General features: G+C 46.8%; 1 protein-coding gene across 2 annotated transcripts in view; it reads right to left on the bottom strand.

The window, feature by feature from the left end:
• MACF1 (microtubule-actin crosslinking factor 1) overlaps positions 1–20,053 on the bottom strand; it is a 407,350-nt gene that overhangs the window by 371,942 nt on the left and 15,355 nt on the right. The window contains exon 1 of one of the 2 annotated variants that reach the window (XM_025361739.1): positions 14,013–14,309. The exons of the other annotated variant lie outside the window; for it this stretch is intronic. Within the exon in view, the coding sequence (XP_025217524.1) occupies positions 14,013–14,106 (94 nt within the window). The 5' untranslated portion in view covers positions 14,107–14,309. Of the gene's footprint in view, positions 1–14,012; positions 14,310–20,053 lie in introns of those variants that run through there. 2 annotated transcript variants of the gene reach the window in all.

Below are 20,053 nucleotides of genomic sequence, written 5' to 3'. Positions count from 1 at the left end.
CCACAAGTGAGGAAAGCCTCTCTCTATGTCAAAAGTCAAGATGTCCTGTCCAAAAGTCAAATTATCTCAACAAAAATATAAGAATTAATTTCTGCGTAGCACTTTGCTAAATGACAAGCAGGAATGCAAGTTCCATATATGCTCCTTCCCAGAGGAGTAGACAATGTTACTGGGGGGCCAAAATACAAGCCAGCCAGAGAACAATACATACAAACAATCGATAATGAAACTGATGCTACATTTTTAGACAAACTACAAGGTCCCCCCCCGCCTTTTTTTTTTTTTTTGAGAGAGTCTCACTCTGTTGCCCAGGCTGGAGTGCAGTGGCATGATCTTGGCTCACTGCAAGCTCCACCTCCCAGGTTCACGCCATTCTCCTGCCTCAGCCTCCCAGGTAGCTGGGTCTACAGGCACCTGCCACCACGCCCGGCTAATTTTTTGTATTTTTAGTAGAGATGGGGTTTCACTGTGTTAGCCAGGATGGTCTCGATCTCCTGACCTCGTGATCCGCCAGTCTCAGCCTCCCAAAGTGCTGGGATTACAGGCGTGAGCCACTGTGCCCGGCCCAAGGACCCCTTATTCTTCTGTCAACTATGCTGGGAAATTCTGATCCTGGATCAGTCTACCTGTCTGCCTTGGAATGTATTACAATCAGGTTGGTGAGTACTTCTAGGGCTAGAGGGAAAACACACACACACACACACACACCCTTCTCTCCTTCCTCCTGACTCTCAGCAAATAACTTTACCTCCTACTTCATAGAGAGAATATGAGCATCAGGAGAAATCCCCTCAAGTTCCTACACCTCTAACCAACCAACTTAATCACCTGCATTCTTACTTTTTACCCTCTGACCTTTCTGAAAGACACACTTTTGACTCTAGATCCCATGCTCCATCAATTTTTATCTCCCTTTTTTGAATTTTATTATATCTTCCTTCTCTACTGGCTCTTTCAAAACAGCACTTAAAATAAACATGCTCAAGTCTCTCCTACGTTACAATATATAAACAAAACTCTCCCCACCCTTCACCTGTCTTCCTTCTCTTCCTTCAAAGTCCAAGTTCCAAAGGTCACTGACTCCTCTTCTGCACTTTCCATTCACTTCCCACAACTCCGCTGAAAACGTTCCAGTAACAGTAACCTTTATATCAACATCTATAGTCTTTGTCTTATTTGACCTCTGCATAATCTACACTGTATGTCACACACTCCTTGAAACTCACTTCTCTCCTGTTCCTCTTACCTTTCTGACCACTCTCTTTCTGTGGACAATTTCCTTCAGGAGATCCTCTTTCTCTGCTTCTGACACCATTCTCCTGTTGGAGTTCCCCAGAGTTTTTGTCTCGATATACATACACTCCTAAAGCCAGCTCCTTCTCCCCTCCTATGGCTGTGGTTTGATAAGCTAATGACTCTCTCACCCTGTCACCTATCACTCTCCTAAGTTCCATGTTTATTACAACCAACTACCTCCTGGACATCTCTACCTAGCATCCCTCAGAAGCCTCGACCGCAATGTAACCTAAATTAAACTCAGTATCTTCTCCTGGATCAACACTGCCACTACTTCATTGAAAATAACCTTCCTCCTCTTATATTCTCTATTTTAGTTCATGACACGACCCACCCACGCAAATACCCAAGCCAGAAACCTGCAAGTCATCCTAGGTTCTTCCCTCTCCCCCTCATACACCACATTCAATTAGTCATCAAAACACATGGATGCTACCCCTTCACATTTCTTGATTTGTCTGCTTTGTTACATTACTACTTTCACAACCTTAGTTTCACTCCCTGCCTAAATTCCTGTGACAGCCTCCTAACTTGTCTGCCACTAGTCTTTCCTCCCCGCCCCTACCTTCCTTGGCACTGCTGCCAGAGGAAGAGTACTCCTAAAATGTAAATCTAAGCACAGTCTTCCTTGCCTACTTTTTTTTTGAGACAGAGTCTCGCTCTGTTGCCCTGGCTGGAGTGCAGTGGCGCATCTCAGCTCACTGCAAACTCCACCTCCCGGGTTCACGCCATTCTCCTGCCTCAGCCTCCCGAGTGGCTGGGACTACAGGCGCCTGCCACCACGCCCGGCTAATTTTTTTTTTTGTATTTTTAGTAGAGATGGGGTTTCACCATGTTAGCCAGGATGGTCTTGATCTCCTGACCTCGTGATCCACCCGCCTCGTCCTCCCAAAGTGCTGGGATTACAGGCGTGAGCCACCAGGCCCGGCCCCTTGCCTACTTTTATTTAATGGCTCCCAAAAGCCTTTAGGATAAAGTCCAAGCTCTATACAATATGACATACAAAGCCAGTCAACATTTTTGTCCTGCCCACTCTCCCTACCTCATCTCATCTCTCCTTCCCTCACATCCTACGCTCCAACCTTACCAATGCCCAATATTACCCCTCTCAAACTTGCTCATCCCCTTACTTCTGTTCATGCTGCCCAGAATGCTCTTTCCCCAAACATTTTGCCCAGGGTCCTACATCCTTTAGGTAACAATTCAGGTTTCATTTACTCTTGGACGCCTTCCTGGACACTTTCCCACTCTGGCTATACTGGGTACTCCTCTTTACTACCACAGCACCAGCATTTCTCTAAATGATAGCACTCCCTACAATAGACAGTAACTGTCAGTTTGCCAATGTTTCCCCCATTAAACAGTAAGATCATAGAGATACAAGGACAATATCTTTGTCTTCTCAGCATGTCGCCTACTCTCTGCTTCATAGTAGACATTCGATAAATATTTATTAACTAAATGAATAAATGGGCCGGCGCAGTGGCTCACGCCTGTAATCCCAGCACTTTGGGAGGCCAAGGCAGATGGATCATGAGGTCAGGAGATCAAGACCATCCTGGCGAACACGGTGAAACCCTGTCTCTACTAAAAACACACAAAAAAATTAGTCGGGCATGGTGGCGGGTGCCTGTAGTCCCAGCTACTCGGGAGGCTGAGACAGGAGAATGGCATGAACCCGGGGGGGTGGAGCTTGCAGTGAGTGGAGATCACTCCATTGCACTCCAGCCTGGGTGACAGAGCAAGACTCCATCTCAAAAAAAAAAAAAAATTAAATGAACAAATGGATCCTCCAAACAAGCCTGCTGACACCCTGGGAGATAAGCAAATCAAGATATAACTGGCCTCCACACGGTGGCTCACACCTGTAATCCCGGCACTTCGGAAGGCCGAGGCAAGCAGATTGTGTGAGCTCAGGAGTTCAAGGCCAGCCTAGGCAACATGGCAAAACCCCATCTCCACAAAAACTAGCCAGGTGTGGTGGTATATGCCTATAGTGCCAGCTACTTGGGGGGTCAGGTTGGGAGAATCACTTGAGCCTGGGAGATTGAGGCTGCAGTGAGCTATGATCATGCCACTGTGATCCAGCTTGGGTGACAAAGTGAGACCCTGTCTCAAAAAAAAGATAGATAGACAGACAGACAGACAGACAGACAGACAGATAGATATCTCTGAAGATTGCAGAGGGAATTTTTTTTCAATACAGGGATCTCACTATGTTGCCCAGGTTGGCCTCAAACTTCTAGGCTCAAGCAATCCTCCTGTCTCAGTCTCCCGAGCAGCTGAGATTACAGGCCTGAGCTACTGTACTCAGCTCTCAGAGGGGATTTAAGGGTATTTCTTATGCAATTCTTGCCAGGTATTTATTCCTGGAAACATACAATGAAAGCTGTCCAGAGAATGGGTAGAATAGGTGGACTGGGGGATTCAGCATTGCTAATTTAAATGAGAAGTAAAGGCTAAGAAATACAACCTTGAGTTACAGTTCAAATGCACAGCCCTATCTAAGAAGTTCAGAAAGAGTAAAAGTTTTTTTTTTTTTTTTTTTGAGACAGAGTCTCGCTCTGTTGCCCTGGCTGGAGTGCAGTGGCCCAATCTCAGCTCACTGCAAGCTCCACCTCCCGGGTTCCAGCAATTCTCCTGCCTCAGCCTCCCAAGTAGCTGGGACTACAGGCATGCACCACCACACCCGGCTAATTTTTGGCCCAATAGGGTTTCACCATATTGGTCAGGCTGGTCTCAAACTCCTGACCTTGTGATCCACCCGCCTCGACCTCCCAAAGTGCTGGGATTACAGGCATGAGTGTGCCAGGCCACAGTAAAATCTTTAAAAGATTTTTATTAAAGAAGTAAGATGTAATCCCAGCATTTTGGGAGGCCAACACGGGCGGATCACTTGAGGCCAGGAGTTCGAGACCAGTGAACACGGCGAAACCCTGTCTCTACTAAAAATACAAAAATTAGTCAGGCATGGTGGTGCAAGCCCGTGGTCCCAGCTACTCGGATGGCTGAGGCACAAGAATTACTTGAACCTGGGAGACAGAGGAGGCTGCATTAAGCCAAGATCGCACCACTGCACTCCAGCCCAGACAACAGAGCAAGACTTTGTCACAAAAAAAAGAAGAGAACTTTGTTCTAGAAAAGTCCTGGGATGAGGGGTAATTATTTTTCAAGGCAAATCTTCTAGAAAAGAATTAGCAATGTTAGTATCTAAACTTAATTCCCTGTACCTGCCCAAAATGTTCTCAAATATAACCCTCTCTTCTTTAACAGTCATCCCTAGAGCTGGGCGTAGTCCCAGTTTCTAAGAAGGTTGAAGTAGGAGGATCACTTGAGTCCAGGAGTTTGAGGCTACAGTGAGCTATCATCACCCCACTATACTCCAGCCTGGGCAACAGAGCAAGACCCTATCTCAAAAAATAAAAAAATCCCAAAAAAGTAATCCCTTAATCTAACCTCATGACTCAATTACAATGCGGCTTCCCAGAGAGTAGATTTCCACTGTCATCCATAATTTACATAACCTCTTCAGTAATCCTGCCTGTCACATAAAATTCAAATTCTTCCTACTAGCATTCCGGATCTTCCTCTCCCTACCCCTAATCTCAATATCATTCTTTCAGTGTTTCTAAGTGTCTCACCCATCTCCCTAATGCCACTTTCCCCATCATAGTATCTGCTTTTAGGTACTAGTAGAATATAGTGCACACAGTGAGCTTATTCATGGTTGTTGACTGACTAAAAAGTACAGAAAAAAAAAAATCACTTCCTATATGTCTTAATCCAACATGTTCCTGCAGGTTGAAAACTATAAACTCCAAAAGACACTTCAAGCAAGCCCTTTGTTTTCATCAACACAAAGGAATTGTGTTTATTGTTCTGAATAAAAATCACTACAGAAATCTGCCATGGTAAGAGGGGATCCAACGATACATCTGGCAATGCTCTTGCCTAAAAGAAAGATGCTGACTGACCAATTATTTAATGAGTCTTAGGTGACTACTCATCATCCCTGATAATTGGAACATTCCTGATGGTTGACACATGGTCATACAGAAGAAAGCAATTTTGAACAGAGAAAAATAAAAGCTTGTGCCCAATGAAAGCAGACTTACACTATAACACAATTTTAGGTAGCCACAGCAAGTGGAGGATATAAGATCCCAGGCAAGCAAAAAAGATCCCATCCTTGGCCAGGAACGGTGGCTCACACTTATAATCCCAGCAGTTTGGGAGGCCAAGGTGGGTGGATCACCTGAGGTCAGGAGTTCGAGACCAGCCTGGCCAACTTGGCGAAACTCCACCTCTACCAAAAATACAAAAATTAGCCGGGCATGGTGGTACATGCCTGTAGTCCCAGCTACTTGGGAGGCTAAAGCAGAAGAATGGCTTGAACCCAGGAGGCGGAGGCTGTAGTGAGCCCAGATTGCGCCACTGTACTCCAGCCTTGGTGACACAGTAAGACTCCATCTAGAAGAAAAAAAAAAAAAGTCCCATCCTTGCGCATTCCATTCTCTCCCAAGCATCTACCTGTTTGTCAGCTTGCCTCTCCATCCCCTGCCCCCACACATCCCCCACCCAACCACCACAGAAAGCATATTATCTAAAGCTCTGTATACTTTCCTGTATTGTTTACAATTTTCCACATTAATATGTGTTCATAATGTGAAAAGAAATTATTTAAAAATATAAATCAAAGTCCATGTCTCTAAAAATAACATATGCACTGATATGCTCGCCCCTTCTCTCAAGAGAAATCCCCTACCAATTAACCCACATACATAAGAAGTATAAAAAGTCCCTACACTAAAAGAGCATAAAACTTCATTACGGAAACACAGCAGTCCCAGCTATTTGGGAGACTGAGACAGGAGGATCACGAGTCCAGGAGTTCCAGCCTACAGTGAGCTATGATCACGCCACTGCACTCCAGCCTGGATGACAGAGGAAAGATTAATTTTAGAGTAATCAGAGAAAGCCGCATGAAGAACGCAGGTTTCATGCTTGGCTTTAATAAAAAAGAGATAAGCTGGGCACAGTGGCTCACACTTGTAATCCCAGCACTTTGGGAGGGTGAGGCAGGAGGATCACTTGAACCCACGAACTGGAGACCATCCTGGGCAATACAGGGAGATCTCATGTCTGAAAGAAAAGAGAAAAAAAAAAAAAAAATATATATATATATATATATATATATACACATACACACACCCACACACATATTTAAAATTAGCCAGGCATGGTGGCACACACCTATAGTCCCAGCTACTCAAGAGACTGAGGTGAGAGGATCACTTGAGCCCAAGAAGTCGAGGCTATAGTGAGCCATAATCACACCATTGCACTCCAGCCTGGGCAACAGAGCAACCCTGTCTCAAAAAAAAAAAAAAAAAAAATAGATAAATAAGAAATAAGATTTGAATGCTGGGTGCGGTGGCTCACACCTGTAATCCTAGCACTTTGGGAGGCCAAGGCAGGCGGATCACAAGGTCAGGAATTCGAGACCAGTTTAACCAACATGGCAAACCCCATCTCTATTAAAAAATACAAAAATTAGCCAAGCGTGGTGGCATGCACCTGTAATCCCAACTACTCAGGAGGCTAAGGCAGGAGAATCACTTGAACCCAGGAGGTGGAGGTTGCAGTGAGCTGAGATCATGCCACTGCACTCTAGCCTGGGCAACACAGCTAGACTCTGTCTCAAAAAAACAAAACAAAACAAAACAAAAGATTTAATAATCAGGAAGGGAGAGGGCATTCCTGGAAAAGAGAATGTAAACAAAGGCACAGGACCCAAGGGGAAGGGTTGCTAAGCTCAGCCCAAATGGAGAAGAGAACTGTGTTAGGCAGTAACTGTTGGTATAGTTGGGTGTGCAGAGTAAGTCAAATTATGAAAAGCCCTGAAAGAGACAAAGAATAAGAGATTCATTCTAATTTACTTCAGGAACTGAGAAGCTCTGGAAGAAAAAAATATTTCATTAGAAATAACAAACTAGTTACTTTCAGAAGATACACACCTAAAATCCCAGTGTTTTGGGAGGCCAGGGCAAGAGGATGGCTTGAAGCCAGGAATTCAAGACTAGCCTAGAAAACACTGCAAGACCCCATCTCTATGAAATAAAATATAATAATTAGCTGGGCATGGTGGCATGCACCTTTAATCCTAGCTACTCGGGAAGCTGAGATAGGAGGATCACTTGAGCTCAGGAGTTCGAGGTTAGAGTGAGCTACAATGGTACTACTGCACTCCGGCATGGGTGACCCTGTCTCCAAAAAATTGGAATAAACATTCTTAGATACCACAAGCCATTTACCAGGCCAGAAAATTAGTAAATGCCACCAGTAGAAGCCAGACAAGAGAGGCTTCAACTCCAATCAAAACCATGAGAGTAAAAGCAGGAGCTCTCGCATTCCATACAACCTAGTCACAACATGGCTCAATATATAATTATCAGAAGCTGAAAGGGCCAACCTTACTTAGAAAAAGGAGTAGAAAGACTGGGTGTTTTCAAGAACATTGAGAAAACACAACAGACTCCTTACAATCTATAATTGTTTATTTGTGACTTTTGATCTTGGGATATTTCTGTTCTCAGATGTGCACTCTGAAGTATTCTTTCCACTGTAGATCTCTTAAACCTGGACTTGGCACTGAAAAATACCAGGATAATAGGCTTAAGCTGGTGCATTTCCCTGGTTTGTATTATGTCACTTGCCAACAAGCTCAAGACAAGGCAGTAGCTCCCATAAGCATTGTTAGCACATGGACACATTTTATTATTTCAACAGCATGAACGTGGCCAAAACTTGTGATTTCCCAGCAGACGGACTTGACTCACTTTCTGAATTAACAGTGTTCATGTCCAGAAGTAGCAATTACTCTTTTGTTCTGGCTAAAAACTATCCACTCCAACTCTAGGACTTTGTTCTAAAAAGGAACTTAAAAACTGAGTGTAGGCCAGGCACAGTGGCTCAAGCCTGTAATCTCAGCACTTTGGGAGGCCAAGGCGGGATGATCACTTGAGGCCAGGGGTTTGAGACCAGCCTGGACAACGTAGTGAGACCTTGTCTCTTCAAAATATTTAAAAATCGGTACTTGGGAGGCTTGAGGTGGGAAGATCACTTGAGCTTGGGAGGTGGAGGCTGCAGTGAGCCCTGATCTCACCACACTGCACTCTAGCCTGGGCAACAAAGCAAGATTCTGTCTCAAAAAAAAAAAAAAAAAAAAAAATCCATTAAAAAGGATAAATAAGCTGAATCTACATATAACCAAGAGGTCGCTTCAGAGCATTACTTAGGTAAACAATCCCAAATCCTCAGCCCATAATTTCCAATCACTGTGTTAACAAAATTTCATCATTTTGTACCACATTATTTTTGTATGAAAATTTCGACATGACTTATATATCATAAAACTTCTCCCATAATAAGGGAAAAAGAAATTCTCCACAGTTCAGAGATCTGGAAATGTGTGTCACTTAAAGCGTGTGACTATACTTCAGAAACTAAAACTAACAACAATAATGATACTAACAAAGCATTTTCACAATCATCTCACTTAACCCAAGTCATCTGCTGTGATTTTAAAACTTTCTTCTGTGATACAATGTGAAACCTTCACCCAGAAATCTGGAGCCTGGCTCTCAGACAGTAATTTTAAGTCTGTATGCCTAAATTTACTCATCTGTGTAATACTATCCTTCAGGATATAACATATAAAGCTTAAATAAGATATAAATTCAACGTTTTTCTAAACATTAAAGGACCCTTCTGGTAGGAGATAGAAAAAAAAAAAGAAAAGGAGAGAAAAGAGTTAAAAAATAAAATAGGCCAGGCGCGGAGGCTCACGCCTGTAATCCCAGCACTTTGGGAGGCCGAGGCAGGCGGATCACAAGCTCAGGAGTTCAAGACCAGCCTGGCCAACATGGTGAAACCCCGTCTCTACTAAAAAAAAAAAAAAAAATACAGAAAAAAATTAGCCAGGCATGGTGGCGTGCACCTCTAATAGCACCAGCTATTCAGGAGGCTGAGACAGGAGAATTGCTTGAACCTGGGAGGCAGAGGTTGCAGCGAGCCGAGATAATGCCACTGCACCCCAGCCTAGGCAACAGAGCAATATTCCATTTCAAAATAAAATAAAGTAAAATAAAATGAAACATTAAAGGACTAATATACACCCAGAGCTCATTTATAGTCTCATGAATCCCAAGAAGTTAGTATTATCATCCCTATTTTAACAAATGAGAAACCCAAAAGATCAGAGAAACTTTTCCAAGGTCACACAGTAGAAGTTAACTGGCATAAACTAGGACTGGAGCCCAAAACTGAAGAAATCCAAAGCACAGTCTTTCTACAATATCAATTTTGTATGTTAAGTAATATGCAGACTCTTCACTCGTAGCCCTCTGTGCAGTAAGTTTTGTAAGTTATTTTCTGCACTAGGATAAATGAAAATTGGTCCTAACTAGCTTCACATAACCCACAACACCTAGTGAGAAATCTGAATTTTATAAGTACCAGATAGATGTTACCAATGTCGAAATGTGAACGTTCTTTTTTATTCCTAGCCCAGCCCAGCAAGTAAAGACTATTTAGCCCTTAAAGCTTTGTGAAAACCAAAGTCTAATTCTGTCTGAACCAACCACCATCAACCAAGTATGCTGGTTATTAACCACCTCTTTAAAACCTAAAACTATGCTCATATGTAACCTGCTTCTTCAGTAGAGTTGGTCTCTATCCTAGGAGAAGAATAAAATCCTGGTTCTCCTACCTCCTCAACTATTCCCTCTTAATTTCCTCTGGTGTTCATAAGGACCTCAAGCCACAGAGAAGAAAATTTTGTGACCGGCCGGTACCATCTGGATGAAATATTCCTTGAACTCATTCACTTCTCTTTTGTTTCCTTATTTACAAAGCAACCATCTGATTAGTAACTCAACTTCATAAGCACTTTGGTACTAGAAGAGGGTGCCACGGAGACCAATATAAATATTCTAACCACTGGACAGGTGTTCTCTTATTATGAATTAATAAAATTGGCATCCTAATTGTTGGTTTTTTTATTTTTTGAGACTGAGTTTCGCTCTTGTCATCTAGGCTGGAGTGCAATGGCGCCATCTTGGCTCACTGCAACCTCTGCCTTCTAGGTTCAAGTGGTTCTCCTACCTCAGCCTCCCGAGTAGCTGGGATTACAAGCACACGCCACCACACCCGGCCAATTTTTGTATTTTTAGTAGAGACAGGGTTTCACCATGTTGGCCAGGCTGGTCTGGAACTCCTGACCTCAGGTGATCTGCCTACCTCAGCCTCCCAAAGTGTTGGGATTACAGGCGAGAACCACCGTGCCCAGCCTTTGTTCCTTTTCCAAAACCTTCAATGTCTCCCTCACTGCCCATGGATTAAAGTCAAAAAAGAATCTTTACAAGCTAGACCCTGGATTATTTACAGTATCATGTGCTCCCACCAAAACTCTAGCCCTTTAGTGGCACCCAACTACTCTCACTCCTTAAGTCCTTCCATTCACTATCACACCTGCATACCTTTGCATGTGCTATTTACTTCCTCTGCCTTCTCCCCAGCCCACCCTCTCTTCTATCGAGCTAAATCCTATTCATCCTTAAAAGCCTCGCTGGCTGGGCATGGTGGCTCACGCCTGCAATCCCAACACTTTGGGAGGCTGAGGCAGGTGGATCACCTGAGGTCAGGAGTTCGAGACTAGCCTGGCCAACATGGTGAAACCTTGTCTCTACTAAAAATACAAAAATCAGCCGGGTGTGGTGGCGGGCGCCTGTAATCCCAGCTACTATGGAGGCTGACGCAGGAGAATCACTTTAACCCGGGAGGTAGAGGCTGCAGTGAGCCGAGATCTCACCACTGCCCTCCAGCCGGGGCGGCAGAGTGAGATTCCATCTCAAAACAAAATCAAAAACAAAAAAACAAAAAACAAAAACCCTCTCATGTCACCTCCTTTGTCAAATCTCCCAGGTAAACCCAAATAGGGTTTCAGCCTTCCTCTTGCTTCCATAGTATCTCTGTTCTAGCACTTATCACAGTATCATAACTACTTGTTTGCAAGTACCTTTCCCTTACCAGATGTGAATAACCAAGGGCAAAAACCAGATCTCATTCAGAATTCTGGCATCTAACATTGTGTCACCTCCAAGACAGATTTTAATGGCTGTCAGCGAATTGGGGAAATGAAGGATATACCCTGGTTCTCTTGGTTGCTGCCCACTCTGAAATGTTAGAATCCAGCGTTATTATCTAATGCCTCCTGTTTACTGGCCAGCTGTCTGAAAGAACCTTTGGGACATTTAGGAAATAAGGGAGAGCATTTATTTCCATGCTGAATCATCTAATCCTGCCAAGACCATGCTCACTGCCACCACACAGAAAAAAAAATAGTTACCAAGCACAGTTCTGGAAAACCCATACTTGACTACCATTCCTAATACAGCTGCACTACATACACACAGCTCTGCTTCCCTCACACTCCAAATACATTACTGCCCTTCTCACCTTGGCCCTTGGGGCAGTTTAGGCAGCTGAAAATTTTAGCTCTCCTTCTGCATATAAAAATCCTGCTTCAGTCTGTAGAATGAATTAATAGCAGCAGAGAGAGATCCAAGTAATGTGGGGACCAGCCAATAAGGGTCTAGAACACCCCATCATCATCAGTATTTCCCTCTCTCTTTCCAAAACCAATACTTGGCATGATCTTCACAAACTCCTTCCCCTGGTCACTCTATAGATTCCAGTTCACTCCTCTGCTTAGACAAATTGTTCTCCTATTAAGGTAGTACGGGGATTTCTAAGTCTGAAAAATGCAGGAATTCCATAAGCAAAGTAACAAAGGCCCGGATGCTAAGCCACTCTGACTTCCCACTGAGAATGGTGCAGTGAGGGGAAGAGAGATCGTTCTGCACGGATCACAAGAGCAGACTGCACGACCACCTTATACAACTCGAGTTAATTTACTTTAGGCAACCATTTTTAACTCATTCCTCCCCTCAAGAAAGAGACCTGTATCTGGGAAGGATTAAGTTCCTATACACCTGATCAAGGTCCTTCAGAGGAAAGCCAAACTGAGTGAGACAGCTAAAAAAAACTGAACAAAAGAGGTCTCTCCTGGAACAAGGCCTACTGCCTCCTTCTTTCCCAGCCTCATTTGCTAGGAGTCCAACTTCCTTTCTGCTGGGGGTCACCAGCACTACCATCCAGTGAGGTGCTGAGATTTCTTCACCTATTTTGGGCCTTAATTCTGCTCGTTTGAAGCTGTCACAGCCCGAGACGGTCCTAATGTATCTCCTCTCTCTGAAGAGAGCAGTGTTACTCAAAAGCCTGCAAAGGAAACTTAATGGAACCATTCACTGAGCAGCATTTTTTCAATGAAGTTCAGCAGCACAATCTAACCTCTTTGTGCTCTGAAATGAACCACATTTCTTAAAAGAAAGACCACAGGGGGTTGACAGAAAACTTGCTGCAGGCAGGAAAAGCTGGACAGTTTACAGGAGCTGATGCAGAGGGAACAAGTAGAAACCCTAGTAGGTCCTTTTTCGCATTTCATCTCTATTTTTTTTCCTGCTGCATTCCCAAGCAGAGTTCCAATGCCACAAGAAAAAAAAAAAAAAGGGAGGGGGGGCGCCTTACAGCTTCTTCATTAGTTTCCCTTCACTGGGTAGGTGCTGTAAACAAGTATGCTGGGCTCAGTCATAGGGGCTGAAGTTTTCTCTCCTTCAGATAAAAAGAAACTAAGGGCCTAGTCACAAGGGCCCGAGCTAAATAAAATGGGGAAAAGTGCTGCCTGTGTCGTTTCTGGGAAAATCTCCACGTCTGTGGAAAGGATAACTGCCACCCAAAGCAAAATCCCAGAACTGGATGTTAAAGATCAAGGCAAGGGCCTCCCAAGGCCACGCATCCCTGGCTGCCACTCAGGGGCACCTACAGCAGTTAGGGAAATGCAGTTCACAGGCCCTCTGCCTGTCAAAACTTTCTCCCCATACACCCAAGGCGCAGATTAGGCATTAACTTGCACAAGTGTCTCGCAAGAGAGCCTTCAGGGCTGAAATCCGAGCTCCAAGGCAAATCTTTATGTTGGAGGAAAAAAACAAACAGACCCCTGCCTCCAGCAGGCCCAGACCCCCGGGGAGATGGGGGTCGGGGAAGGCCTCGCCACCAAATCCTGCACACTCACCCACACCGCTGCCCACCCCACCCCGAAGACACCAAGGTGCTTCCCAACCTCAGCTTCCACGCGACTCATCCGAGACTCAGGGAGACAAAAGGGGGCGAAGGAGAGACTCTCCGCGGGCACACAGAGGTCCGAGCGCCTCTGGGAGGAAGCTCGCACCCAGAGCAGATCGGGTGGTTTCTCCCGCGCCCAACTCCTCCTCCTCCTCCTCCTCCCCAGCAACTCCCCACGGCGGCCGGTCTCCGGGCTAGCGCCTTGTCTCGCCTCCTTCCAGCTGGGGCCGGATAATAGGGCAAATCATGTAACTGGCGCTCTGAGCGCGCCGACTGCCCCGGGAGCGGGTTCCGAAGGCTTATCTCAACTCTGTAAATAAACTGGCCCCGAGAAGCAGCAGCTCAGGGCCAAGCCCCGCACGGTGGGTGCGACCCCGCCCGGCCGCCCCACCTGCAGCGGCCGAGCCGACCGGTACCGAAGGCCACGCCGCGCCGGCCCGCGGGCCTCAGCGCCGGCCAGTCCCCGGCCCTACCTTTGTAGCGCTCCAGCACATCCTCGTACGCCTGCACGAACTCCTTCTCCTGGCTGCGGTTGGCCGGCTGCTGACCCGGCACGTAGCCGGCCATGGCCGCCCGCACCGCGTTCTCCCCGAGCCCCGGAGGCTGCCGGTTCCAGGCCCGCGCGCTGAGGCGGCGGCGGCCCCAGCCTCGGCCCTTTGTGCGTATCAGAGGCGGCGACGGCGCCCTTGCTCTCCGCTGTCCGCCCGCCTCGCCCGGCCCGGCAGTCGCGCTTCGCTCCTCAGTCCGCTCGCACCCGGCCCGCTCGCGCTCCGCCGGTCCCGGCTAGCGTTTCCGCCTCCCCACCCCTCGGCTCCGCTCCTCCCTCAGCCCGCCCCGGCGCGGCGGCGGCGGCGGCGGGCGGCGGCAGCGGCTCCTCCTGTCAGGAGCGCCAGGCCCGGCCCGTTCCCCGCCCCCTCTCCCCGCCGCCTCCGGGGCCCGGCGAGTCCTCGGCCCCAGGCTGCGGCCGGCTGGGCCCGGGCTGCCCACACGGGTCCCTCAGGGGCTGCCGACCCCCGCCCGGCCCGGACTGGGGCCCGAGCCGAGGGGCGCGAGAGGCCGGCCCACGCGGGAGTCCGGCTGGGTAAGAGGCCCGCGCGTCAGAATGAAAGGCTAGGCCGGCCGAACGGCAGGGAGACCCGGGCCGGCTCCACAGGGCGGGCGGGAGCCCCAGTCAACGCTGACCTACGCCGCCGGGAGCGGGACAAAGGAGGGAGCCCCCTGGCTGGATAGAAACCCAGCGGGGCCTGTGCGGCTGCTGGAGAAGGACCTGGAGAAGCTGAAGGGAAAGCAGAGGGCAAAAGACCACAATGCCTCAGATCCCAGGGCTAGACGCGGTCAGAACCAGGACAAGGGCAAGATCCAGACAGGGCTGCAGTGTGGGGCCGGAGGACACTGAGCCCACAAAGAATCCCGGGAACAAAGGGTTTTCCAGAAACAGAAGAAGCTGAATGAGAAGTGACGGGGCAGATCCAGCACCATGAAGTAAACCAGGCCAAGGAGCCAGAACCTGAGAAATGACAACCCAGGGAGGCACGAAAACAGGATTCAGGATTCTGACTGCACCATGGGGTGAATAAGAGGAGAGACTGGGAGACATAAATCTGTGGGGGATAGACCCTCCAGGATTATTAAACTGTGACAGCCATCTGAACAGAGAGACAGAGATCAAAAGGGAGAAATGTGGGAACCTGAGACGGAACCAGGACTGTTAGGGAACAAAGAAAGGACTCTGGAGCATAGCTGGTCAGGGAAGAAAAGGGGAAGCCAATTATTCTTTGTCATCAGGGGAAAGGAAAGAGTAAAGAAAGGAAACTGGAAAATATGGGTAGGGATTTATTGGGGCCCATTTTGAGGACAGAGCTCCCAACATCATTTGATCCAACATTCAGTTGTGTATCATTCAATCCCAATATTCATGGAGTGCGCCAGAGCCATGAGCAGTGAATGAAGAACTCTGGTCAATGCAGGTGACACGTTGTGCCCTCCACCCCCATTCAGCCATTATCCTCCCCTGTTAGCTTGATTTCTCAGGAGGTCTGGAGAAGTGGTTGTGGGTAAGAAGTTACACTGGCTGATCTCACAATAAGGGCAAATTAGCAAGTAAAAAAAGAATTCATGCAACACTGAGCAGCCAAAATTGGGACTTAGGCTTCCATTCCAGTTCCCATTCTCAAGAGTTTGAAGGAGAAACTTCTTAACCCCAGGCTAGGGAAGGTGTCTTTGTACCTCGTGAGTAGTGCCAAGTATTTTGGTCAATGCTCAGCACATTCATAACAAGAAAAAAAAAAAAGACGCTTTTCGCTAATAGGTGCACGCTGGTTGTTTCCACACCACACCCTGATCAGAAATCAGGTGAGCAAGTCATTAATCATATCTTTTCCCATCAAGTGTTGCTGGCCTGCCCAAGTTGTGGGCATGAAGATCATGCAGGGAAGGGCCTGAAAGAGGACAGGGAGGATCCTTAGACAAATGCTCATTTCCTTCCAGTTTAATCCTCCGTGCTAAAAACAAACAAACAAAAAGAACTAGTTATCAGTTTGGTGTCAGCTGCTAATGAGCTCAGTTTACAAAAAGAAGGAGAATAAGTTTGAAGTATTTATGTTTTTCAGTAAAAGGCTTTTAGTGGAAAAAGCAGGATGAGTTGCTGGTTGATGGCACAAGCACATTTTTTGTAAACAGCAGAGAATATAGAAATGCTAACTCTGGGGATCTTGACTGTGTCAGTGCTGAGTCATCTGCATTTCCCATATTATTTTATGCCAGCAGGGCTAAGAAGGCCCAGACAGAAATCACGCATACAAACACCTCCACACAGACATCTCGCCCCCACACAGACATCTGCCTCCTTATGTCCATTACAGTACATAGAAAAGTCCCTCCATTCCCTCCTGGGGCTGCTACATGCACCACTTTGTGAGCAGGTTCTTCAAGATGTGTCACTGATGCTTGCCAAAGGTGAAGAAAGAACAGGGGCAAAAAGGGGAAGAGTCTGCCGTGAGAATCAGAGAAGACCTGGGGGGGTTGCGGGGAGAAGGCAAGGGGTTGAGATTCCTTTTAAGAAACACAGAAATCAAAGAAGAAACTTCTGCTTTGGGTTGTGGCTAGAGGTCTTCTCTAAGACTCAAATTGCTTTCTTGACAAAATTTGCATTTAAATGCTCCCAGGAGATTTTGAAATAATGCATTCTTCTAATGAATGGAAAGCAGGGAAGTCCACATGTTTGGCTGATGTTCCTGTTTTATACAGAGAAAATTTTACAAGGCTAGAGGAACAAAGCTGGCTGACAGGGGGGATGGGAAGAAGGAAGTCTACGAAGGGGAGATTTTTCGCTTCTTTCAAGCAACAGTCTAAATTTATAGCCAGACCACACAGTCGCAAAAGCTCTGAGCCTTTCTCCTTTTGGTCTTTGATTTTCTTTTGCTCCTGATGGGTGAGACTGCTGCTGCATTTCTAAGAAGGCTGCAATGGGGGAAGCAGAAGGATGTACTCAGAAGGGCATCTAGTGGAGGAGAAGAGTAATACAAGGAAATTAAAGCCCTTTATCCTTGGTGTTCTCCCAATTAAAGCCTCATCAAATGCCCCTATCCTTAAAGCCCTGCCACTTCCTATTGCTTTCAGCACCTCAAATGTGTTATGTCGCCTCAGAGCCATCCAACCGGCTTTCCTCCCAGATTATAATCCTTCATCACTCTCCTTTGGCCTGGCTCACTCCTACCCATGCTTCTGCTGAAATTCCCCAGGGGGAAGCCTTCCTTGACCCCCCCTCCTCCAATTAATAGGTCCTCCTCTACCCTTTGGTAATACTCATCACACTTGAAGTTATGGTACAGTGTCTTTCATCCTTACTAAATCATAAGCTCCCTGAGGGCTGGGACTGTTTGTCGTCTAATTCACCACAGGATCCTTACCACCTAGCAAATGATCTGGCACTGGCACATATAGGGCACTCATTAACTATTTCTTTTTCTTTTTTTGAGACAGCATCTTGCTCTGTCACCCAGGCTGGAGTGCAATGGTACGATCTCGGCTCACTGCAACCTCCACCTCGCGGGTTCACACCATTCTCCTGCCTCAGCCTCCCGAGTAGCTGGGACTACAGGCGCCCGCCAACACACCCGGCTAATTTTTGGTATTTTTAGTAGAGACGGGGTTTCACCGTGTTAGCCAGGATGGTCTCGATCTCCTGACCTCGTGAACTGCCCACCTCAGCCTCCCAAAGTGCTGGGATTACAGGCATGATCCACCACACCCAGACAACTATTTCTTTAATGCTGTGCATGGTGGCTCACACCTGTAATCCCAACACTTTGGGAGGCCGAGGCCGGAGGACTGCTTGAGCCCAGGAGTTCAGGACCAGCCTGGGCAACATGGCAAAGTTTGATCTCTAAAACATACATACACACACACACATTTGTTTATTTATTTTTGAGACGGAGTCTTGCTCTGTCACCCAGGCTGGAGTGCAATGGCGCAATCTCGGTTCACTGCAACTTCCACCTCCTGGGTTCAAGCAATTCTCCTGCCTCAGTCTCTCCAGTAGCTGGGATTACAGGTGCCCACCACCACGCCTGGCTAATTTTTGTATTTTTAGTGGAGATGGGGTTTCACCTTGTTGGCCAGGCTAGTCTCGAACTTATAACCTCAGGTAATCCGCCAACCTCAGCCTCCCAAAGTGCTGGGATTACAGGTGTGAGCTACCACACCTGGTCAACTATTTCTTTAATGCTATGCATGGTGGCTCACACCTGTAATCCCAACACTTTGGGAGGCCAAGGCAGGAGGATCACTTGAGCTCAGGAGTTCAAGACCAGCCTGGGTAACATGGCAAAATTCAGTCTCTAAAAATATGCATATACATACACACACACACACACACACACGAGCACACGTATTTGTATATTTAATTTTTTTTTTTCTTTTGAGACGGCGTCTCACTCTGTCACCCAGGCTGGAGTGCAATGGTACGATCTCGGCTCACTGTAACCTCCACCTCCCGAGTTCAAGCGATTCTCCTGCCTCAGTCTCTCGAGTAGCGGGGATTATAGGCACCCGCCACCATGCCTGGGTAATTTTTGTATTTTTAGTAGAGATGGGGTTTCGCCTTGTTGGCCAGGCTAGTCTCGAACTCCTGACCTCAGGTAATCTGCCCGCCTCAGCCTCCCAAAGTTCTGGGATTACAGGCATGAGCCACCGCACCCGGCCTAAATTTTTGATTAAATGTATGAATGAGTGAACCAGATGATCCTAAAATACTTGGCTGTCTGTGACTACTGACTAGCTGGAAGGCTAGAGTATTTAAGGAGAGAGTATGTTTGTCTCACAGCATCCCTTATTCTAAGCCTGGAATTCCAAGTCTTCCATATTTAGACATCTATCTTCCTTTTCAGGCTGATCCGCTATGACACGCTTGTGTATACCTCGTTTCCCTATAATCAAACTCTGAGGCTTTGCCTAGAATGTCCCATCCCCCAACTCCACCTACTGAAATTTACCTTGAAAGTTCACCCCAAATGACATGAATTTTTTTTTCTATTTATTTATTTAGAGGCAGCGTCTTACTCTATCACCCAGGCTGGAGTGCGGTGGCACAATCTCGGCTCACTGACACCTCTGCCTCTTAGGCTCAAGCAATCCTCCTGCCTCAGCGCCCCCACCAACTAACCCACCAGCAACTAGGATTACAGGCAGGTGCCAACACCCCAGCTAATTTTTGCACTGTTTGTGGAGACAGGATTTCACCATGCTATCCAGGCTGGTCTTGAACTCCTGGGCTCAAGTAGTCAGCCTGCCTCAACCTCCCAAAGTGCTGGGATTACAGGTGTGAGCCTCTGTACCTGGCTTTTTAAAAAAAAATTTTTATAGAGACAGGGTCTCACTGTGTTGGTCTTGAACTCCAGGTACATGTACTGTGAATGTTTGTATCACTGCCTCCTTAACCTCCTACTTCATAGGTTCTTGACAGCAAAGACATCTACTTCATCTTTCTTCATCACTGGGCCTAACACAATACTTTGCACGTAGTAGATGTTCAATAAATATTTGCTGAAGGAATGGATGCCTCACTGAACTCATATGGGGGTCGGGGGAGGGAGCCAGATCTGATTCAAGACAGTTGAGAAGCCAGCTCAATGTCCACTCACTGGTCAAGGGCTGAGGGCACTTCATGTGTAGGGAGAAAAGAGGGAAGTACAACATTATTTCTCTTTCTGCTAGTGCTCTTTCCTCAACCTCTAGAAAGTTTATTCCCAGCTCTTCTTCGCCTTTGGTTCATGCTGCATTATTTTATGTGTTAACTGATGCTTTATAAAGAAATTCTTACGCCAGGCGTGGTGGCTCATGCCTGTAATCCCAGCACTTTGGGAGGCCAGGGCGGGCAGATCACCTGAGGTCAGGAGTTCGACGCCAGCCTGACCAATATGGTGAAACCCCATCTCTACTAAAAATACAAAAAATTATCTGGGCGTGGTGACGGGCACCTGTAATCCCAGCTACTTGGGAGGCTGAGGCAGGAGAA

Source organism: Theropithecus gelada, chromosome 1, assembly GCF_003255815.1.
Source record: "Theropithecus gelada isolate Dixy chromosome 1, Tgel_1.0, whole genome shotgun sequence".
Taxonomy (NCBI): domain Eukaryota; kingdom Metazoa; phylum Chordata; class Mammalia; order Primates; family Cercopithecidae; genus Theropithecus; species Theropithecus gelada.
The sequence above is the reverse complement of the archived record's forward strand: the minus strand, read 5'-3'. Positions and strand labels throughout refer to the sequence as shown.